Source organism: Aptenodytes patagonicus, chromosome 9 (assembly GCF_965638725.1).
Source record: "Aptenodytes patagonicus chromosome 9, bAptPat1.pri.cur, whole genome shotgun sequence".
In the NCBI taxonomy this organism is placed as follows: domain Eukaryota; kingdom Metazoa; phylum Chordata; class Aves; order Sphenisciformes; family Spheniscidae; genus Aptenodytes; species Aptenodytes patagonicus.
In genome coordinates, this window is record NC_134957.1 from 9,848,905 (window position 1) to 9,872,725 (window position 23,821).

Genomic DNA, 23,821 nt, shown 5'->3' on the forward strand with positions numbered 1-23,821 from the left:
CAGGCTTATATTGGTTTAACTGTCAGTGGCTTATGTACTGAAGGGTCTGGTAGGAGTTTATAGTTTGGTAACTATATGAGTTTGTTTACTGTTATTTTATGTTTAAAGAACTTTACTCATTGTGAGTTTCTTACTGTAGCATGTCCTTGAGCCCTCCACTAAAGTGTTAGATCATACAAAGTCTGAGGTTTTGGCGTCAGGCAAATCCATGTGTGATTTTTTTTAAAATACCTAAATAGCCGAAATGTCCAGTCCTGCAGTTTTTACATCAAAGTCTGGCTCAAGGCCATGGCAGTCGGTCACATACAAGGACTCTTCAAGAATTCAGGCAATTGTTCTCACTGCTTGACAGTGGTTATCCTGACTTTTTCCCTCTTTGGCCTTATGACTGATCCGCACACTCAAACTGTCCTGCTTTGTCTAACAGGAGTAAAGTGATAACTGTCCCTCCTCAGCTGCAGGCTTCCTGATAACTGCAAAGGATGCTTTTAACAGTATTGTTTGTTTCTTTTCCAAGGGCATGCTGCTATATCAGCTGAAGGTACTCTGATATTGTGAGAGCTGGAGTGCAAACCCAAACAGGTTAAGATAACTAAATAAAAATGGAGTATGAGTCAGGCTCTCAAAGTAAGGAAGGTGATTGTGTGCTGAGGGATGTATGCAGCCAGAGAAGGGTGTGGGGAGAAGAGCAGGCGGCAGCCTCCAAAATCAGTTTCATTGTCTTCCACCCCTCAAAAAAAAAGAGGGACAGTTGAACTGTGAACCCTAGTTTCAGAGAGTATCAATTAACCAACATGACTTGTGTTTAAAGGGGGAGTTGTAGAATAAATATTTGGAAATATGAGTGACTGCTGCATGACCTGTACCTCCCCCATCCTCATTTCTACCTGTGGTCCCTAGCTGCTATGCTAGTTTGTGATGATAAGATAATATATGGGAACAAGACAGGAATCTGAACTGCCAAAGGGCAACCATATTTATGGCTATACCAACATCATGACAGATGGGTCTTACCAAAATGTCCCTTTCTCTTGGGTTGGGATGGCTCTATTGCACAGGTATGTTGTCTTTCACACACGCAAGTGGGAGGGGGCTTGGAAAATGAAAAATTATTCTCATGAGCAATGCTGAGAGAAGATGCATTTCAAATTATATAACTGGCAATGCAAAATCTTCAGGTTAGTGGAGGAATTTTAATGGGAACCCTTGGCCCCTTGCTCTGTGGCCTCTTAGCTGTATACGTGCCAAGTGACCACTGCCAGCAATGAAAACAGCATAACCAAGGACCAGAAACAGAAAATGCCTTCTCCAGATATTACTGCGAAAAGAACATTTAGCAGGATGTGATTGTTGGACTTGACTGAAATTTGTCCTTTGATAAATCTAAACCTTTTTCCTGCACAAATCTGAAAATGAGTCAAGGTCTCCTCAGATTACTTCCTGGATACGGTTGCAGTCAGGTAGTTACGTGCCTGGCTTTATACTGGTTTTAAGTCATCATTTTGCATACTTGATATTGCTCATGTGCAGGAAATCTTGTTTCTCTTCTGATAGCTCTACAGTTGCGTGGCTGAATCTCAACTCAGTTGTAACCTCAAGCTCTATATGAGTGGCGCTGATCGTGCCATTTATACCAGAAAATACTCTCTTGCTAAAATGACTTTACTGCCTTCCCCTGAGCAGAATGGTCAGCACCTGACCTTGCTGAATCATGCTCTATGCTTGCACAAGACTTTATTGTGGTGGGGATTTTTTAGTCCAGGTTGTGAGTGTGTTACTGCACAGGTTCTGCACAAGGCTGTAATGGACAGTGACAGAGCACGCTAGAATTTGTAATGTTAATAATGACAGGATGTCCCTATTAGAACATAGGATAATTTTTTTTTTTACTTGTGTGACCTATGTAAAATTTGTAAAAGTATTTCCCAACCCAAGACTCTACGTCTGTGCAGCAGAAAGCAATCCTCCCCGTGATACCTCAGTGTGCTGATCTGATGCTGTGCCATGGGACGCCTATGTTTAAAGCACTTTCCCCAACTCCCTGATGCAGCTAATATTGATTTAGCGTATGAAATAACACCTCCATTGCCTATCAGCTGCTAAATCAGCATTGTTCAAGTGTGCCATATGGCAAGATCTCAACACTCACTCTTGCTCGCTCCCAGAGATAACACAGCTGATGCCAGCTTTGGAAGCAGCACAGTCCTTCCAGTGGTCAAAAAATATTTCAAGATTAATTTTATTCCGTTAGTGTGAGGACACAAACTTTGTTCCACGGCTGAGTTTGAAATTAATGTGTAACATTCAAAACACCAAGTCTAGAAAGACCTTTTCCTTTCTCCTTAGAGAAGGTACCTGCCCTCTCACTTTCTTTTTGGGTTGAGTGTGCTGTCACAGTAAACAAACTCCTTCCAGCAAGGCACGAGAAGTAGGAAATGTGAAAGAGGGGCTGCAGACGTGCACACTGAAGGGAGGGTGGCTATGGGAGGCACAAGCAGGGACAGAAGGTGTTTCAGCAGCCCAGGCTCTGACTTTGTCATCCTGTGCAGGAGAGAGAGATGGGAACTTGGGGAAACAAATTTATTTAAATAGGTTCAGTGGCAACTGCTTTGGTCTTACCTGTCAGTTGTGGTCTTAGGATGCTGACTTTCAGAAGTGATCTAGTGAATGAGTTCCAAGGAAGTATTCCATGACTGCAGAGATGATTGAGGTTAGTGATGCACTGCCTCAGAAGAAGTTGGGGGATTTGTATAAAACAACAAAAAGGAATGACCGGTTTCCCATGCTTATGGTTTCCAGGAAATTCTCCATGTGTACTGCATGTACTCAGAGTTCCTTAAGAGGTCTGCAGAAAAACTTAAATTTAAACATTATTCCAGTTAATATGTATATTTATAGAAGTCAGAGTAAATAAGCACGCTCACACTGTTTTTCTGGAAAAAACTTTCCTTTTTCATTATATACACACATGCACACACATGCACACAGATACATAAAAGAGCAAACAGTGCAAAGCATGCATGTTCAGTTCTATGCAATATTTACATTGGTCAAAATCCCCCAGGCAGAGAAAAGCTAGCACAGGGTTTTCTTGGGTACTGGACAGTTAAGTGTTCTGGGAAAACATATGCACAGTGATCCTAAAGAGAAACCACCCGACTCCTTGCTTGTCCCAGTGTTTTAGGGGGGTGTGTCCTGTTTTTGCATGGAAGTTAAATTTAAGAAATAACACTGCTGACTGTTCTCAGTTTTAAACATTATTTTAAAGTTTAATTATTTAACAGTTTCCAGAGAAAAAACAGGAATAGCGCTATGCTATTCTTTGCTGTGAAATGCACCCATTTTATAGAGGTTAAAATCACTGCATTAAATGACAAGCTTAAGACTGTCCATTTTCTGCCCTCCCTTTCCCCCACCCCAGCAGGCTCCAAAACTCCACCAGCCCTTTTTCCCACGAGGAACCCCGGCAGGCACAGCCCTTCACACATGTCCACATTGGCTCTGTCTACGGCTCTGCCTGGCAATCTTTCACGCTTCTGTTGGTGGAAACTCACTACGTTTCACGTCTACAGCAAAAAAGCACAGCAAGGGGCAGAATGAGCCCTTAGGAATATATCCAGATATCGACAGAACAAACATGAAAGGGAGAAGATTCCAGCAGCTGGAGATGGTACCTAGAGAAAAGGATCTTTGACCACTGTTGTGGGAAGTAAAAAAAGTGTTTTGAGTAGATCTTCCTCATTTTCTAGGCTCTTTGAGTGCATCATCTTGAATCTCCCACAAACTTAATCTTCTAAACAAGACATCTCCGTAGCACAGCATCTTGGGGGTGATTTGAATTATGGTCCTTAGGAGTGTGTCAGAGAGCGAATGCACAGCTCGTACCCAGACAGGACTCTCGGGTAAGCTTGAGGTCAGCATTCAGAAATTAAAATTACAGCTCTTCCGGCATTGGGGGGCGGGGGGGGGAACAGGGCTTGGGCTTCTAATCTTATGAAGAATAGCTCTGCCTCTTAAATTAATGCTGAGCAACATAATCTGCTTACTGAAATGAGGACTGTTTTGTTTCTGTTCTTAAATCCTACCCAAAGAACTATTTGCAGTCCATCCTTTCGGACACAGCAAAGCTTTGGGGTTATCCTGTGCTTAGGGTTACATTTGCTCGGCAGGTGCAGCGAGACACAGCCCGGCTTTCAGTGCCCCATACCAGCGGAGAAGGACGGGGCGGCCCTCCCAACCCTCTCTGCAGGACGGTCACCTTTGTGCAGCCAGCTGCTGAGCGGAGCTGGGGGTGTGCAGGAGCCTGGCGGTGCTGCTTCCAGCCCACATGCCTCTACCTCTTTTGCTTGGACTTTGCAGCCTGGGTCGATGATAATTTGAGCATCTCCTCACTGTGCTCTGTGGTGAGCTGTGGAAACAGCCTCAGCTGCTCCCCTTGGTTCCCTCACACCTCCTATTTTTGTTTTCTCCAAATAGACCACTGTGTAGACATGCTTTCACAGGGACCGTTGTTGTCTGTTGCTGTCCCTGTTCTGAGACAGCATTTCCAAGATGGTAATTTCCTGCCCGTTTTACAGCAAATCCACCCACTGGGAATGACATGGAGTGTTACTGGGGAGCTCATTAGGGACACCGGCCTTTGAGAAGATCATCAGAGGTGCCGTATAATCTTACCAGTGTGATGGGTCCCCTTTTCCTTCACCAGCTGTTTGTCAGGGAAGTCCTCTCTGGGTTATACAGCAGGTTTTTGCTGGGTAGGGGACGGGGAGGGAGAGCAGACAGTCTCACTTCACCCCTGCAGCACCACAGGGAGAACTTCCTAAAAATGTCATGGGGGTATTTTTGGACTGGCCTAGAGGCTGTATCTGCGCAGCAGGTCTGCGGTGGGCAAGCTTAGGAGGAACAGAGCCTTGCTCTCTGAGCAGCCGTGTACTTGCATGTGCAGCACAGAACTTTTCATCCTTCTTACTTTACACAAGGAGCCAGTACGTGACTTTTATATGTGCCTTGTGCTGCCTCCTTGCCCTTGCATTTCATGGACTTGAGCCTGAGTAGTTCGCGCTGATTCTGCAAAGCTGGTGAAGATTTATGCTGTCCCACGAACACTTGGCACCTTTCGCCTGATGTACAGCCTGTTGCGTTACTAAGAAAAGCCTGCTGTAAGAGGATGGGCTTTCATGGTGACTGTCATACAAGGCCCTGCTTCCTCCTGTCATGACATCTATCGTGAAAACTCAGACTGGTGTGGCATTTTGCATAGGTGTGCATATACAAAGGTGAGCTTGGGCAGGGAGGTTTTCATGTTGCCTTTCAGAGCTTCAGCTTTCCAGCAGGGCAATGAGTTGCAAAGTGTGTGGTGAGCTTATAGTAAATGAATCGCGCGTGGAGGACTGGGGAATAGGAAAAGTGAGCTGGCTGGGAGCAATGAAATCCTTGATTAATGCTGTATGTTTAGCATCTGAGAGGATTGCTGGGCCCTGTCTCTCAGCTTCAGCTAGATAAAGGCATTGACTTCTAATTAATTTGATTTTTTGCTTTTAAACTCATAGTTCTGGTGTGTGCTGTTTGCTGACAATAGCCCCTTGTCAGACAGGGGAGAAGGAACACTCAGCTGCACCTCAGCCAGAAAAACTGTGAATCCACTTTTCTTTTACCACCATCGTTCCTTCCAGCTTGGCTTTACCAACATCTGAAAAATTACTTTTCCTCTCTCTGAATGCATAATTGGTTATTTATACACAAACCGTAGAGCATTTACTTGGTATACCTGACCTAGAAAAAAAGATTAGTCAAGAACTATCCTACCAGATGTGAGTGTCAGTCAACATATGATCTCCATATAATTTATAAGGTATTAAATTACAAAATAATGAATCTTTTCAGTTAGCATTTTGGCACATGATGATAGTATTACATTTTATGTGAGAATATCGACCACAGCTCTTGCCCCATAAAACTGCAAACAGAAATTTGTAAGCATTGGCACTAGTTTCACTTAGAAAAAGACACCCATTATGCTCGGATTACAGTTAAGCTATGTATGTACAGCCTGGAGGTTGTCCAGTCGCACGCAGTTCTTTCCCCCGCTCTCTTTTAACATTTCCTTAAGAAGGCTAGACAGTGGTTTCTAGGTTAGATTTTTTTTTCTTCCCTTGGATTTAACTAGAGCAAGGTCTGCAGAGTACAGAGCAGAAGGTCTTCCAGGATTCTTGCAAATGAGGTATTCCTCTGCTGCCAGCTCTGAGGTGCTGGGCCAAGTTCTGCTCTCGCTCACCCCAGAGCGACTGAGCAGCCACCACGTGCGAGAACAGTCCTGTCCCATGAAGCTCCCAAACCCCACGTAACTTGGGGTATCTCAACTTTCTGCTTCTTGTGGCAAGTGGAAAGAAGCAGCTTTAAAGTAAGATTTACAAGCTGACAGTTAAAAGGTTGCCCATTGACAGCAAGCTGGCATGTAAACAAGTTTCTGGTCTCTCTTTGTAAAACTGAAATAATAAGGTTTTTTTGACTCGGAGAAGAGCACTTACTCATGTACCATATATTTTTCTTGCAAATAGGAAGGGGGTTTGAAATGCACCCTCAGCTTTTTAGTGAATCCTTCCCACTCTCGTTCCTTCTCTCTCCCATCCCTAAAAACAGCTCTTGTCTCATCAAGTACAATTTTTAACAACCAGTTAATGGTAGGGCGGTGGAGTGGGGGTGCCTCACCTCTCTTGCACAGCTTAGAGAGTTGTCAGAGTTGTTGATGGTTTCACAACCCCCTCTTTGCTTGACAGCGCTGCGGTGTGAAGGATGGTTTGCTACATAGGGAAAACCCTGCCTGTATCAAAGCCTGTAAAATCCCTCTTGCCTCACTTTGCATTTTGATCTGAAGTTATGGAAACAGCTCCTCTGAAATACATACGTTTTATGGCAAGTGTTGAAACAGGCTCATCAGCCAAAGGAAATACGAATTTTAAAAAGCTCTCTAAACAGTTCGGTTCAGGCCTGCACGGGAAGGAAAGGGGCATGGCACTGGCTTTCACTTTGCTTATGGTTAAATGGCAAATACTGATGCTTCTTAAAACACAGCTCATTGCTTCTGTTTGAGGTAAACTTTTCCCAGCTGCTGACAAATTCACTGTAATGGACTGTGCCCTTGTCCTGCCACATCCACCTCATTCCACCAACTAGTTCGAATGATCTGTTCTTGCTTTCATTTTTTTTTCCTGCTCCAAAGTGGTGTTGTCTGAGGGTTTAATACACAGCAAAAATCTCCCAAGCCAGTCTTGTGTGCAAGTTTCTAGTAAATATAGCTGTAACTTAAAGCTGAGATATAATAGTTTGGCTGCTCTCATACTCCCTGCATATAATGAGTTGATCATATACTTTTCTGCAGTAAGAGCCAAAAGCCAGGGGCACTAGATAAGTGACAGTCATTTTAGGGCTAAAATAGAATAATCTCTGGGGTCTGTCTTAGCCTTGGTAAGCAACTGACTTTTTTATTCAAAGTGAATGTAGTGCTAAATAAATATTCCCTTCAAAGCATTAACATTTTTTACAGCTGAATTCTTTTCACACTTTAAAAACCTCCGATTGCTTTAAGTAGTAATCATATTTGATGTGTAGCTTTCAGTATCTCATGAGGCTTGATCTGAGAGACTTAAGATAAATAGTTGAGTGGAAAACATCTGTTCAATTAATATTGTCTGTCTTTTTTTTGGCAACATAGTCCTAGAAGTAGCTTTATGCTGTACTGTGGGAAATGTAGATTACCGATCTAACAAGTCGTAACTTCATACTTTTTCAAGTTAAATTGTTTTTCTCATTCATGTGTCTTACCCTTAAGAATGAATCAGCCTGTTAAGGTCAGTATAGCTTCAAATATGAAACAATGGCTGGAGAAATGAACCATCTAGTAAAATGCAATGACATACAGATAGCTTTCCATATATGTCTATAATCTATACCTATAAAAGGAAATGCAGGATATGTAATAAATTAATTGAAAAACAAGAAAACATTGATGTAACCGACTAAGAAAAGAGTGCGGCTAACTTGTTTTACTTACTCTTCTTTTGGAGTTACTTTGAGACCCTCTAGTTTAATTAGTTGACTGTATAGCAAAAACCAGTGAGCAATCACTTAGAAGATCTTCTCTTAAGTGGATGCTCTGACACCAATTGTCTGTATCCAAACAAGCTCTTTAGTAAGGTCAGCACTCTGTGGTTCTTCAGCCGCACTCAATTTCCATTTCCCTTGCAAGAACTCTGGGGTTTCAGGCCCTTTCTTTCAGCTGACTTTATAGTCTAGCCCTTACCAGAAATAGTCACATACAATCTCCTGGGACCTAAAAGCCCAGGTGCAACAGAGCAGTAATGAGCTCTTTACCTCTCCCTAGAGGTGGCATTTAAAATAAATTAAAAGATAGCTTAATCTGACAAAAATGAAACCTCTTATTTCAAACTGTACTATTATTCTTTTCTCTTATTATATTTTCTCTTCTATTACCAAGCAACTGTTTCGCCTACTTTCAAAACAATTATTTAGACTTCAAACCTCTCCATACAATAAATTCAACATGCCTGTATCTAGTAAAACCAGATATTCACTCTTGCAGTGAAATAAGGAAAAGCCAAAAGCTTTTATTATGCCTTTTTAAGCAAACATACATATTGCGTGAGTTTGAGTTAACATATGATGATGCATCTCCAGAAGGCATGAAATACTGGCAGACATCTCTAAATTTTCTATTTCCCAACTGGTCCCATGTCAACTGCTGGGGAAAAAAAATGCCAAATGTTGGCATCTTCTGATTAAAGAAGCTGTTCTGTTCCCTCCTTAGTTGGCACATACGTTGTCACCCATCCATAATCTCCAAAGGGAGATCCATCGGGATTTTTCTATTTTATGTTTGCCTGTTGCATCTGATGGGACCATCCCAGTATAAGGATTTGTCTACCTGTGTAGTTATCCCCCAGCAACTTTTCTTCATTAACACCATGTGTGAACCCACATATTCTGAAACAACTATTTCACACATGGTGTTAATCAAAAGTTAATGGGGGATAACTCCATGTGTAAACATCTCGCTAGAAATGTGATTCAGATGTTGGGTCTCCTCCATTTGTAATAGCCTGGTCACTTATTTCATCCTGTGGTGCTGGTAGTGCAGTCTTTGTTAGAGGTGTCTCAGTCTTGAAAAGAGAATCCATTTTTATCTGGGTTTTTATGTTGAAAGACTTCTGGAAGGATTCTGATGTAAAGTAATAGATGAACGGGTCAAAGCAGCAGTTCATTGTTGCAATGCACAACGTGATTGGGTACATTGTCCTCGCAAACCTCTCCAAGGAGCAATTTGCTATCGCTTGGGACCGCACAAGAGCGTACAAGAAGAGTATGGAATTGTAAGGCACAAAGCACACGACAAAAATGGCCACGTGCACAATGATCATTTTCAATACTTTCTCTTTGTTTGTCCCGATCTGAGACAAGGTGGCAGGTTTCCGGAGAGTCCTGAGAACTAAAGAAGAGCACGTAAGGTTGAGTAGCAAAGGAATTATGAATCCTACCACTTCAATAAATATAGTGATCTTAGACAGATAGGTTTTCCAGATACGTTTGGAAAAACCTTCGAAACAGGTTGTGCTGGTGTTGGAAATGTTGGTTGTGGAGAACAATGAAGCTGAAATTCCACCGCTGAGGACCAGTATCCAAACACCAGCACAGACTATGGCAGAATTTCTCCTGGTCCTAATGGTGCGAGATCGGAATGGGTAGACGATAGCAAGGAAACGGTCAACACTAATGCAGGTGAGGAACAGCATGCTCCCGTAGATGTTAGTGAGAAATGCTGTACCAGAAATCTTGCACAGGCTATCTCCAAAAGGCCAATGCCTGTTGAAATTATAAAAAATTTTAAAAGGCAAAGTGAACACAAAAAGCAAATCTGAAACAGCCAGGTTTGTCATGAAAATGGCTGTTTCGCTTCGCATTTTCATCCGAAAGCAGAAAACAAAGAGGGAGGCACAGTTAGTAATCAAACCAAGGATGAAGACCACGCTGTACACAGCTCCGTACAAGTTGTACTTAAAGGAATCATCTGTCAAACAGGTATGATTGTTGCTGTGGTTTCCCATGCCAAGCTTGTGATGTGCTTCCAAAGAACTTCAAAGTCTACTTCAGTGACATCCATAAAATAAGGCAGTGATCTCTTTTCTTCCTGAAGAAACACATTCCAGGAAGGTTGCTTGACACTTTGCTACCACATCTCCATCACGAATCCTTTCATCCTAAAGGAGAGAGAAATAGATGCCATCAGTCTTGCAACCTGCTATCACCTAAAGTGGCTGTGCAAGAGAACATGTACTCTTTCCTTTCCAAATGAATGGATGTACCAACAAGCCCAGTGATTAGTTTTCAAGGTAGTCTTTATAAATTCCACTATTATTGCGATTTTTCAAAGTTGAACACAGCAGTTACTGTACTCAGCCTTTCCTTTCCTTCCCCCATCGCTCCCTTGTCCTCCTATTGGAAGGACAGTGATCGCTAATTCCAACTTTCCGCTTGGAAAGGTTTTTCTTTAACATTTGAGGTGGAATTGGCCCACTGTGTTTGGAAAGAAATCATGGACCCATGATATTGCTCAGGTATGGAATCAAACAGTCTGAAATGTTCACCTAAACTTGTAACAAGACGAGAAAGAAGTTGAAAGTTTTAGTGTTTGCTTTTAACTGTGCAGAAATGAAAGTTCTATGTTTTTTTTTCAACCTTTTTTGATGCAAAAGTATGAAAAAAAAAACCACCCACAAACCTTGTATTGACAAAGTACTGCTTTGCCTTTTTTCTACTTGAAAATAAGGAGCATCCTTACACGTGTTTTTCAAAGTGAAAAACTGAAATGTTGCATTTCAGAAATGTGTTTCAAAAGTACTTTCCAAAGTTATGCTTGCCACTTCTGGAAAATGTTGCGCTTTTTTTCCTTAAATTTCTGCAAAAATGGTACTACTTTCAAAAGGACTTTTTTCCCCAATGTAAAATGCTTTGCAAAAAGGACTCCTCTAAGTTGTACTGACAGCTTCATTTCATTTCTACTCTGTCAAGGTTCAGAACCTGAAATTTGGGAAATCTCATAAACTACACTCTCGTAAGACTTTTGTCCCAATTCAGCAAGCTTTAGAGAAGTGTAGAGTTGAAGTAAGCATGCTGTTTGTTGGAAGTCAGTGCTTTCTGCACTGTCTTGATGTTCTCTTATTGCTATTCTAAGTATTGTTTTTAAGGCCTGTGAGGAAAAGCAATTGGAAAGTCTCCCTCACTGGAGTGAGGAGGGTTTGTGTGTTGGAATGTGGGCATGGCAGTTGGCACATCTTGGAAATGTGGAACAAAGTTGGATAGCTAAGGGAAAGACCTTTGCCTTGTAAAATACAGCAAACCAAATATAAAACAAAGTTTGTAATCTTCTTGTAATCTAAGAAACATCTTAGTAGCTACAGCTATGGGTAATTTAGAGATATAAAACCCTTGTGAAGAGTAGGATCCTTTCCAGAAAGTGATCCTCTGATAACAGTTTCAACAGCAAACATATAACCGAGCAAGCTTGTGTTAAAGGTTGAAATGGCAACATGTAAACAAATAAACTGGGGAAGAAGGCATGGAATCAAGACAATTTGGGATGCAAACTGATCAAAATCAAATGTTTTCCATATGTTTTCCTACTGGAAAAGCTCGTGCTGACAATTGTTCTTGCACACAGGCTGTCAGGGAGTCAGCTGCTAAAATGTCAAGTGTTGAGAAAGTTGTAATAGCCAGGGCTTTGCCAGATGGAAGGTGCGAATTCTGCCCTCACCTGGGAGTGCCTGGACAGCTGCAGGTTGTACAAAAACCAGCGCTGTGACCCAGAGAGCAGGCAGCACCTTGCCTTTGCACCTTACCGATTAGCTGAACATAAAGCAAAAGAGCAGGAAGGGAGGATCCCCAAATCTCACTTCTCAGAAAGATGACTTTCAAATGGCTTGAACCTTTTGACATCCAAAAAGATGACTTGGAACTCTTAGGCCTTTCCTGTCGGGGAGGGTTCATGCTCTCCACAGGCCGCGGCAGTGTCAGGACTGGGGCAGTGAAGTGGTGCTTTGTGCTGGTTTGCTGTTCTGGCTGTGTTTGCTGTGCATGCCTCGAACTACTGGAATTCCCTGTGATTTTCGTAGGCGGCTGTGGTACATGCTCTTCACCCAATTTAGTAAATTCTTCCTTCGTTTTAGTTGCATTTTGAGTTATACATTGTGATGATATCCTGCATTAGCAAATGTTCAAACCAGAAGTAGATACGCCCTTATCTGATTGCTGTTGATTTGTGTGGTAATAACAGAGGAGACCAAGCCCACGTTGGGGCTTTCTCTACAGCACGTGTAAGCAGAGACTTCGTTACGCAAGCTGTACGGGGCTTTGGGGACAGATGGACAGAGTAGGGAATGGGCTGTGTAGAGAAGCAAAGTGTTCCTTGCACCCCTTTGTGCTTTTGCACTCTTCTCAGTGTTTTTCCAACTAAATTCATGGCTAAATGAACTTTGTTGTGAAATGACCTAAAGAAGATACCAAGCACTTAAACTTACGAAAAGGATAGTAGTAAAATCTCAAAGGTGCACTTTCTTTGACTACACAGTAATCCAAATAAGTGGAGTCTCACCTACAGGTTCAAACACCTTTAAGCAAGAACTTAGTTGGATTCAAAAGTGCACATGAGCTCCAACAGGAACAGCTGTGCCTCCTAGCTTAAACCTCAGCCTAACGCATTAAATTCTTGGCTTGTCACTCCCTTTCAGTAAAGAAAGAGAGTGCATGTTATCTCCATCAGAGCAATTTTTGTTTATACTGAAATGTAACCTCCATAAGTAGACCTTTTTCTTCTGCAGTGTGTAAAAACCAGGTGTGCCAGACTCTCCTGGTCCAGTTTTCATGTCTGGGTCCTAACTGGGGAGGTTTGAGAGGGATTGGGTGTCCTTCGAAACCTTACATAGCTGTGTGCCTGGGAGGTCGATGGAAGCCCCACTTTCCAATCTGTGCACACAGTCCGGGATTTTGGCTGTTCCTCAAAACACAGCCTGACACAGCAGGTTTGAAAGGCAGCTTTGAAATGCTTACCTTTACTGCTGACACACATGGTCATTGCCAGCAGCCTGACCCAGATACTCGTTACACGGGAGAAAAGATGCTCGATCACTTGATTCTTTTTTCCCTGCTCTGCATCAGACAGCCACAAGGTCAAATACCAGTTTTTCTGGTGTTATAAGTCTATGGGAATTGCCTGCCAGCCATTGTCTAGCTAAGGTACAGTCTTTAAAATATAGGCCTGTGTTGTTTACCTATCTAACACTGAGGTGTTTAAACAAGTTGACAAGTTGCTTTGAAACTCAGCCATGTGCTTTAAATTCTGCAGCATGAGTCTACGGATTTAGTTTTCTGAATGTAAAATTCACTTTCCTTCCTTTCCACTCAAGATTAAAGCAGTAGGATGCTCTTCAGGTACACCGCACTCACCGCTGCTATTGCCTTGCTGGGGGGAAGAAAAACCCCTAGCAATACATTTTAAAATGCTGAGTTAAGTGACTATGAAGAAAACGGCTTTACTGTTCTGTATTTCAGGCAGGCCAAAACTTTAAATTCTGTATCTAAAATGGGGGGCAGTACGCAAGGGGAGGAATGTACCTAGCTGTTGTCAGAAGTGGTACCATAACAGAATATGCAGCCTGTTTAATGTGGTAATACTGAGAATATTCTCTCGTAGTGGGGAACGTACAAGCAAACCTACAGCAGCTGTCGCTTACTCACGTAACCCTGTTAGTCTCAGAGTTATGAAGTGGGGTTCGGCAGAGTAGCTGACAGGGTTTGCTCCCATTTGCTTTTTATTGTAGAGATATCCCGCATCTTCCATGTACTGAAAATAAAGGAAAACCTCTACGTATTCCTACGGTGCACAAATATCCTGTTTGCAATTCTTTTATTTCCTCCTCCTGGCACCCCAAGAAATCTTCACAACAGCCAGCTTGCAGCTTAATTCAGATCAACCATTTTTTAGTACAGAAAACTACTGCAGGTAAAAAGCACACTTTAAAATCAGGTTCTGTAATTCCGTTAAGCCCATTCTTTCTGCTTCATACATGTCCCATTCTCCACAAGTCCATCAAATTGAGGTCAGAAAAAAGTGTGAAGTTTGGGACTGACGTTTTTGCATCTTCACATTTTCTCATACAAGATATAAGGTGAATGTAACTTTATCAGTCTGAATATGTAGGACATCCTCTGTGTGTTCATTTAAATGCAAACACTGCAAAGCCTTTTCTTGTGAGGTCTGATACAGACCAAATGTGAAAACCTTTCAAATCTGAAGGATCTCTTTCTAGATTATCGCTATGCGCACTCAGGTTATCTCTGAATCTTGTGAGACAAGGGCTTTTATAGGTACAGAAGCCAAAAACTGACGGATCAAAAGGTGGGGATCCTGGGTTGGGTTGGGTTGGTTTTTTTGGGGGGGTGTCTCTGGGTTTTGTCCAGAAATGTCTCTAGGTTATGGCAGCACTTGCTGTGTTTTGATATGGTCTCAGACCCTGACCTTGGAAATAAATAAGTATTCTCCTTGGGCACAGCATGTGCTTTATGCCTTCGCTTGACAAGAACTACATTCATTAGAGGGTTTTCACTTCCCTTTTACTCACCCAGTTGGTACAATGATTGTATGATGTGTAACTCACTCCTACCACTGAGCTCAGGGTTACGGCTTTACAACCACAAACTCTATCATTTCTTCAGTTTCTTGGGGTTTATTTCCCCCCTTCATTCCACTTTAATTATGCAGAAGGCTCAAAAAAGGTTTTGTTGGTTGGGGGGGAGGAGTTTGGGTTTTTTGAAGATTTTTGCATAAATGATAATTCTGCATAAGGCTATAGGACTTGGATTCTTCCAGATTAAGTACTATAGGTAAGGTGAGAGATACTGCAACTGTTTGAATATGGACTTAATAGATAAACAAGAAACTTTTTCTACCTGAAAAAGTAAACATTTCTGACAATTCTATGGCAGTGCTAATGAGGAATTGTAACACCACCAAACTATCATTTCTAAAGGCTTACAGATGGCCACTTGAAAACCACAAAAACGCGAATTCGAAGAAAGCAAAGCAGCGATAGAAAACACAACAAAACCATCTCACCGCTGAGTTCCCCGCTGCTTTGCCACTCTTGCAATACCTCAGCGCCTGCAACAGGATCTCCACTTACTTTCTCTTTTCAATAAAAGTTTCACTAGTTATTTTTGGTTGCAAAGAACTTTGACAGCATTAACTGAAAGCAGTTATAAGAACAAACCTCCAGTTTGGGGGAACCTGGTAGCTGGCTTTTCCCTTTTTGAGGCTGACAGGGCAGTAACTGCGTTGCACAGCGATGCTGGCTCCGTTTTCCCAGTGCCAGCAGTGAGGGCTTATGGAAAGCTGTACCGGCAACAGCAGGTGTTGCTGGACCCGGCTGCTGCTGCGGGGAAATGGCTGGGGATGGGAAAAGGCTTGGGACACCAAGTTTGGGGTTGGCTTTTAAATTTGACCAGCTTGCTGAGTTGCTGTGAGCTCTCTATCCTCCCTAGAGCTTCTTGCAGTTTCACAGTAACCTTTGCCTACGTTTCTTCCCTGGTGCGGTAGGAGCAGGAGAAAGGGTGGGATTAGACAGTGGGAAACGAAGCAGCTGCCTGTAAACAAAGCACTATTGACTGTATGAAGCGATGGAAAGTAGAAATGCTTTAATCTCTTTCATTTACTAATCCTAAGTGATGTATTTGAGAACAGTAGGAAAGAACGAGACAGGAGTGTGACTTTGAAGTCCAGCAAAGGTTTCTGTAGCTTCAAAGAGCCATTCTTCCCTGCGTTTTATCAGAGTGAATGCCTAGCCAGTATGCTGGGTAAAAGGGGGACGTTTTCTGATGATTAGCATAAAAGGCAGGAAGGCTCTTATTCATGGCTTTGACACTTATTGTGCAAGGATCTTCAATACCATCAGTACCTTCATTCCCCAGTATTTGCCGTGAGTGTAGTAACATCTCCCGCACCTGGTGGGAAGGTGAAATCCTCAGTTACTCGTGATCATTTCAGTCAATCAGCTTTCACTGTCTGCTTTTCAAATCTTCTTTGATAGAAGAAAAACAAAACACAGGAGCCTGTGGGGCATTTCCCTTTGCTCAGCCACCAAGAGTGAGCCCGGGGACCCGCCGGGATTAGGTGGGAGCGCGCCGGCCACTCCTTTCCTCCCTGCCTGGGATGGCTTTGGCTTTCCAGGAACCTCACAGACCCTCCAAGTTCAACAGCTACTTTCTGTTGCCTGGAAGTCAGCGAATGAATTGCAGCAGGACCCCAATTTAATTCTTCTCCAAGATGGAGTGGGGAAGTGGAAACCTGAGCCTATCGGACCTAATCCTAAAGGCGCTCTCCTTTTTTCTTCCCTTTTTTTTTTTTTTTTTTTAATTGGTCAGGACTGCCGATGTCTCCTAACTGTCCTTTGAGACTTACAAAGCATTTCCTGCTCATGGTGACTTCTCTGTGCTGTATCTGTTTTGTATTGAGCTAATTAAAATGTTTCCTTCTGAAGAGAATAGTGAACTGACTTACCCCATATTCAGACACTGATCCTCAGGGCATGACTCTCTTTTTGTTTTCACTGAGAATGTCTCTCTCCATTTACATCACCCCTTTAACCCTTGACGTGCTTTGGCCTTCCCCATCCACTGCTGCCTTCAGAGGGTCTGGTCCACAGCCCAGAGATGATGGAATTCACCCCAAACTTCCCAGCGAAGTTTGCATTATTTTACTCTTGTAAGAGGGACTTTTTTGCTTGCAAAGGAACCTCATTCTGGTGATGGAGGACGGTATGAATGCTGCTTTTTTTGACCCTCAGGTGTCTCACTAAGGGGAGACTGCTTTGTAATAGCATTGCTAGATTCAATAGAGATCCTGATAAGAGAAGATTTAGATGCAAGAAAAAACTGATGAACCAATGAAAAGCAGAGTTACACTGTTTGACCCAATACTTGAAGATTTACAGGTTGTTTTCACTTCAGGAGTAGAAGTTGGTGATGGAGGTAGCTGTGTCTTTGATGTAGCCCTGTTTATTTACAAAGCGTGGTTAAGAAAAAAAAAAAATAAAAAATAAGAGAGTCCTGTTTCCCTGAACCACTGGGGAATCCAACAACAGGACTCGGTTTATTTGCTTACGGTTCCAAAATGCTTTCCAGTCAGCGTCCTGCCCAAAAAGCTTCCTTTCTTTGCTTTCTCTGACACAATTTCCAGTGGTTCCTTGGTGATTGCTTGACTTTTTGGCTCCTTGTTGCCTTTGCTTGGCTCCTCGTGAGGTGCCTGCAGCCCCATGAAGCTCTCCTTTCACCCAAGCCTTGTTTGACTGCTCTCACCCAGGGCCGTGGCTCCGGGCTGGTCCCTCTGCAGTCCCTTTGCTGAAGCAGGAAAGCTGAACTTTCACCTCTGTTTATCCAAAAATTACAGGCTTTTTTTTTTTTCTTCCTTGCATACATTAGCACCAACAGGCTTCCATCCAGCCGTCAGCACCACAGCACAAACACCTATTTCAGCTTTTGCGAGCTGAACTGGGTGCAAGGAGGTGCGGCTGGTTTCCTTGCGGGTGCAGAGCAGAGTCCTTCAGCAGCGCAGAAGGCAATCCGTACTCTGCTCCGGTGCTCAGGACCTTGAAGGATCTGTGCCCTACATTTATTTACTAGAAGGATTTGATAAACTGGGGCTTTGTTCTCTCAAATTGCTTTATTCTGGGGGGAAAAGGGGAAGGTTTGAGAACTCTCTCCTGACAGCAGTATGGTCTGGGTGGGTATCGTCAGCCCTAGTTTCATTTGCTCCAGCGGTCTGGCCTCTGAGCGCTGGAGCTCCATGGTCCCCTCCCGGAGCTGCTGGGCTTCAGTGGGGTGAAGCCTCCACCCCCCCCTGTTCTCCTTGGTGCATGTTTCTCAGCAAGAAACTTTTGCTGATTTGGGGGCACGACTGGGGTTTTCATGTCATCTCCCTCATCTCCCCTAATGGGGAAAAACATTAAGGTCTTGAAAAATGTTTAGTGGTGTATAATGAAAGGATGTATGAGGAAGTACAGCATACAGCTGCACTATTTTTCAGTAAGAACTACAGAGGGCAAATTTGCACTAATGTGTTAAATAAGAAATTACTTTGTAATGCAAAAATATCAGATCTCAGCCACCGAGTGATGTTTCTGTAGTGAAGTTTCTTAGAAGTCAGATTTCTAATAATGAGAGAAGGGGAATGACATTTTGGCATTGTATGAGGGATGCTGCTTTTACTGCTAAATATGGTAATTTCCATTTATCATGTAAAAGCAAACGTATGCTGGGGCGGAAGATGGTGCGTTATCTGAAGGTTCAAAAAATTAAAATGGGAATATTATTAGATGAAAATAAGAGCTGCTTTTGTGGCTGTCTATTTACAGGTATAATAGGTACTCAGAATATTATGAGATCATGTTACGTACAGAGAAAGCAATCTGCTTTGTTGCTAGCATGCACCTTTGTCTCTGCACTTAGGGACTGATGAATGTCCTTCAATTTCACTTGCCAGGATAGAGACTTTCCTTTTTCTACAAAACCAAACCATTACAAATAATTCAGAAAACTTTCCTTGCAGCTGGGGTCAGCTAGGGCTAGTTTGGCTCTGAAGTGGTGTGGGTCTTTTACCCCCTTTTATGGGACTGAACTGAGAAGATGGTGCATAGAGGAAGTCTTGTAGAGCCACTGTCTGTTCTTGTGAATAAAGAGCTCCTCTTTTCAAGGAGAGAATTTGCCTTTTGTGAAAGGTGGTGGCTCCCCTTCCCTGAGACTAAATCGGATCCTTATTTACGGAGGAGGAGCAACGTGTGAAGGAGCAGAGTGAGTCTCTGCACGCACGCTTGACCTGGAAAGACCTATTGAGGCTGGATGCATGCTCCAGGAGCCATCCTCACCCACCCCAGCCCGTGGACAGCACGGCTCACCAGCATCTCATTTGTGATCCTGGAGCACTGAGAGATCCATCACGCTGGGACCACTGCGTCATCCGTGTACACCTGGCCAGCAACACTCAGACATCGGTAAACAGAGCCCCGACACTCAAATATGCTTTAACCAGACTTAGCTACAGCCTGCACAGATGCATCACAAACATCAGCATAAATACATATATGGCTGCAAGCAGCCACGCTGTAAAGTGCCAAGGCAGTACCACGACAACTGAGTCCCAAATTGTTTTGCCACGTACTGCTCTCCCCGGGGAGCAATCTTCTCCCACCCTCTGTTCCAGAAGTAACATACCCTCCTACAGTGCACCCTTTTCCCCAGGATCTGGCCCAAGTTTTGGGTAAAAGTGCCTTAATTCCTGCTCTTGTGCTCCAGCCATGAGGTCACAGGCTGGAGGAGGGCAACCATCTTACAGCTGGGAGTGCATCCTTTCTCTGGCACAAGCTGCAGCGCTCAGGCACGGTGAATGTTTTGATCGCTGCTTGTCAGAAAACTGGGAGGCGCAGGTTTTCACATTTTTTTGTCTCGTTACAATACTCTGAATGAAAGTGAATGGGTAGTTGCGTTCAGGCATTAGTTCTGACTGTCTGCGTAGAGCTGAGCTCCTAACTCCAGAATTTGAAAGACACTGACTTTTATCAATTGACCTAACCCCAGTTAAGGAGGAGTCTCATTTTTAGTCTCAAAGGATTAAAGTGAAATATATGCTCAGCCTCCCCCTCCTTTCCTCCCTCCCATGTTTTTCAGAACTCTCTTTTAAAATTAAAGGCTTTGAACCCCCTAAAGTAGCAAGGTTAGTTTCCTGCCTGTTTTATTTTGGATTTCAGGATGCTAGTAAGGGAGAGAAGATGGAAGAGTGCTACGAGGGGGGAATATCCTTATCACTGACCTGTGAACTTTGCACTTCCCATCCTCTGGGTTTTACTGTTCTGTTCATGTAGGGGAGCAATACAAAAACACACAATTGTCTCCTCTCAAACAAAGATTAAGGAGTGTCATTAAAAACCCCAAACTTTTCTTGCAAATTCTTCTGCAGTGGGCTTATATTGTATTAAATCCTATTTCTTCCAAACAGCTGCATCTTTAGATTATGTTATTCATCATTCATTTTACTTCTGACGCCAGTTTTTCTATCTGCTTAGAGCTGTATTTGCATTTTTCTCATGGAATTTTGCCACTGAGCTTAAAAGAAGTAGATTTTGGCCATAAATGAAAGCCAAAGTGATAAATAAAATTTTTAAGTTTTGCAGTGTAATATATATAACTTATTTCCTAATTTTTAATATGGTTTGTAGGAACCGGATCTCACGCTACATGAAGCTGAAAGCATGTATCAATGTAAGCTGAAAGTCTAAGTTTATGCCACATTTATATACAACCCTTTCTTAAGCTTATATTAAAGTGCCTTTATGACACTGACTTCCAGTACAAAAAAAAAGCCCTAACGAAGGGATATTTTTTGCAAATCTGAAACAAACAACAGGGATAGAAAAGTCCTTAACTTGTCATCCGCAGTGACACAATGAGAACGACGATGTGAATTATAACGATTTCCACGGCAACAGTTTGGAGGAGTAGCTCACATAGTAATTACTTTCCAAAAACTTGGCAATAATCTTTCTCACTTTAAGCAGAAACATTTGCCTCCCCCATCGCAACCATAGCATAGCTCAAGTAAGAGGAATGAGATCTGCCCGTATAGAAAAAACATTGCTAATCTCCATTGAAACGTACAACTCGAGCCCATCCCCAGCTAGTTTTATCCCACAGATTTCTCTGAGCCTTCAGATATCAGAAAACACTACAGTCCTTTTTTCAGAGCTGACATTAAATCTGGATGCTTTTCTGTTGAGTTAGAAAGTGAGGAAATAGGAACTTACCACGGCAGAGCAGCCGGGGCTGAGATCATGCCCACGGCTCAGCAGATTTCAGCCCGATTCTTCCCTGACAGCCCACATTTATCCTTTTTGTGTGCATGGAACACAAGCCGAGTTAGTCCCACGCGGAAGATCTGCGTGCTCGACTTTCTAAAAGTTTACCCATTCATCTTTAAAATCTAAAGCGACTGGCAGTTGTCTGCCTTCCTTTGTTCGAAGAGGAAACAAAACTGCTGAATGCTGCAGCCATCATGTCTTGGGAAACGGGACACAAGAATGGGCCCAATGTCTGGGCAGGGTCTGTGGGCAGGGGGAACTCTTGGGGGTCTCGATAGGAAACGCTTTCCATTGGGCAGGGATGTATTATTAGTGTCTGAGCCCGCCCCGCGCTCTGGGTCTCTGCTGGGTCCCTCTCGCGGGGCTGTACTCCCTTCCAGAGCGTTGCCCAGCCCAGGCAGCTCCCGGTTCAGAATTAGCAGCTTAAGGACAGCCCGACAATGGGTAACGCGGATTTCCTGAGCAATTAGCTGGCGGACACAGCCTGCGAGAGCGTGCCCGCGCCTCCACGCCGAGGATGGTAATGAGCAGGGGAAAAGCTGTTTAAATCTCGGATTTTCCTTTGCATGGCTGTAATTATTTTTCCTTCCAATTAAAAAAGCGAGAAGGAGAGGGGGGAGCTGGGGATCGGGAAAGCATTGGCTAAGACTAGGAAGCTGCAAAGCAAAGCTGGCCATAAAAGTAAAATATCTTTCTAAACAGATTTAGAAAGGGGTTGTTTTTTAGGTCGGGGTTTGGTTGGGTTTTTTTAAATCTTCTCAAAGGAGCTGACTAGAACAGTCTGGACTCTTGTCCCCCAGCAGTTTGCTCTGAAAGCCCTGGGTTCCTGCTGGAAAACCTGTAGGCTTTCAAATGTTTAGGGATGTAATTAAAAATACTCCGGGGAAGCACGGCTGCTTTTGCCTGTGTAGCTCGCCCTGAGAGCTGCTGCTGCCTTTCAGTGAATCTGCCTTCCAGCAGAGCCACTAGCTAAGAGCTTTTTATTTTTATCTCTTACCTTTAATATCAGCCCTTCAGCTAGGGGAGAGGATCTTCTGGCAGCAGGAGTAATGCAGCAGACTACTTATTTGCCTCAGCCTGTTTATGCCGTGGAGCAGCCGGTGCCCTTTTATTTCTTTTTCAGCCCTCTCCAGTTCCATAGGTTTGAAATCCTGAGTCTGCTTTTAAAGCCCAGCCTCCCACCTAACGTGTCTCGCTCGCATTGTGTTTGTCTCTCCTTTCCTCCACTCTTCTTGGCTGTTCCCACAGGCAGCCAAGGCCAGTAAACAACTCATTGTGAAGCTGGAACGAATGTTATTCCTTGGGCTGGTGGCTGATGCAGCGGTCTCTGACTCGCTTCTGCAGCACACCCAGCTGCCACAGGCTTTTATCCAGTCGATGCAAATAACTTCCTGAATATCTCATGTAACAGCTGAACTCCAGTCTGCAAAACCTCATCCTCTGAGGGCTCACGGTTTAATAAAACATAAAAACACAAGCGTGGATTTGGATTGAAAATGGTGAAGGTGCAGATGTTTCCTGCTCCTAATGATCCAAGGTCCATTTTCCCTTTTTTAGCTGGTAAAGATGACAGACAATCTGGGTAAATTGTGAAGGGATGGCCAAAGATATCAGCCATCGCCGTCACTGCGTGCAAATGTGGGGGTGAGTATGCGGGCTGGGAGAAGGCTCAAGGTGCAAAATCCACCGGTATCACCAGTAAACGTGCATACAGAAATCGGCTTTGGCCCTTCATGGCTTGTGGGCGTTTTCAGGCTGGCTGCATGGAAATCCTGATCCCTCGGGTATAATGCAACTGCTTTTCACACCCTGAGGTCTATTCTTATGCGGGTGTGAGTGCTCTCAGTGGGTACCGATTAAACAACATGTCTGCATTTGAAATCACCCTTTTTGGGGAAAGAAGTGTGGTTTGGATGGTTTGAAGCTGGGTGTACTGATACAGATGAGAACGAGCACACTGAAACCCTTTGCAGATAAACATCCTGCGTCTCAGCTTTCAAAACTACCAGTCGCTAGGCAAACCCATTAGAGGGGAGACTTATTACTCCTTGAAGATTAAATACGGCATAAATCTTAAAACAAAACAAAACTTCTGTGCTTCTTACAGTATTTAGTCAGAATGTGGCAATTGTGCCAATTTTGATGCTGTTGGAATTTAACCAGGCAGCTGTACCTATCTGGGGTGTTTGCGCTCTCTCTAGAGTTATTGGTTTAATTAAACACTCCTAACAAAAGTCTTCGGCTGTTGTGAACTTCAAGGTCTCTCAGGAACTCCTCCTTATAACGTTACCTCTAACCTAACAGGAGGCTGGGGATGGTATTTTTGCCCTTTATGGAGTCCATCCTTCTAAACCATCGTAGTGGTTCCAACTTTGTATCCAACCATGGTTGCCACTGAATTCAAAAGCATCTCTAGTGAGCAGGTTATTCAGTCACCGGTTACTTTGGGTTTTTTCTTTGAAAAGGAACATCTTTTTCTGCTAGCTATAGCCAAAACTAGAAGCTGGACAAGTAGAACCTCTAGGTTGACCCGTGATGCTACTCTCCAGCCTCTAGAGATCATAAAAAAAAAATCTCAAAGTTTTCCCATATGGGACACAGAAAGGTTTGTTATTAACGAGAAAGAAAATGTCCCCAGAGCAATATATTCCTGCTTTCCTCCAAGACACATTTCACAAAGCGATACACATACGCCTTTACCTTCTCCACACCAGTTTAAATAGGCCAAATGCTGTGCTATCAATGTACTCTGTATATTTTTTTAAATAAATAAAGTACAAACATTTCCAACAAAGTACCCTTAACATAGGTTTATTTGCCAAACATGAAAGAAGGAGGTGGCTGCCTCTCTT

At 43.2% G+C, this 23,821-nt stretch overlaps 1 protein-coding gene across 2 annotated transcripts; it reads right to left on the reverse strand.

Moving 5' to 3' along the window:
• Positions 1-7,005: 7,005 nt before the first annotated feature.
• LPAR4 (lysophosphatidic acid receptor 4) lies at positions 7,006-22,217 on the reverse strand. 2 transcript variants are annotated; one of them, XM_076347078.1, is made up of 2 exons: positions 21,967-22,217; positions 7,006-10,271 (listed from the first exon to the last, which is right to left on the reverse strand). In XM_076347078.1, the coding sequence occupies exon 2, from the start codon at positions 10,116-10,118 to the stop codon at positions 9,072-9,074; it is 1,047 nt and encodes a 348-aa protein (XP_076203193.1). In that variant the 5' UTR covers positions 10,119-10,271; positions 21,967-22,217; the 3' UTR covers positions 7,006-9,071. The 2 variants fall into 2 exon arrangements, with proteins under 2 accessions (XP_076203193.1, XP_076203192.1); XM_076347077.1 differs by lacking the exon at positions 21,967-22,217 and adding an exon at positions 20,916-21,462.
• Between the last annotated feature and the right edge of the window lie 1,604 nt (positions 22,218-23,821).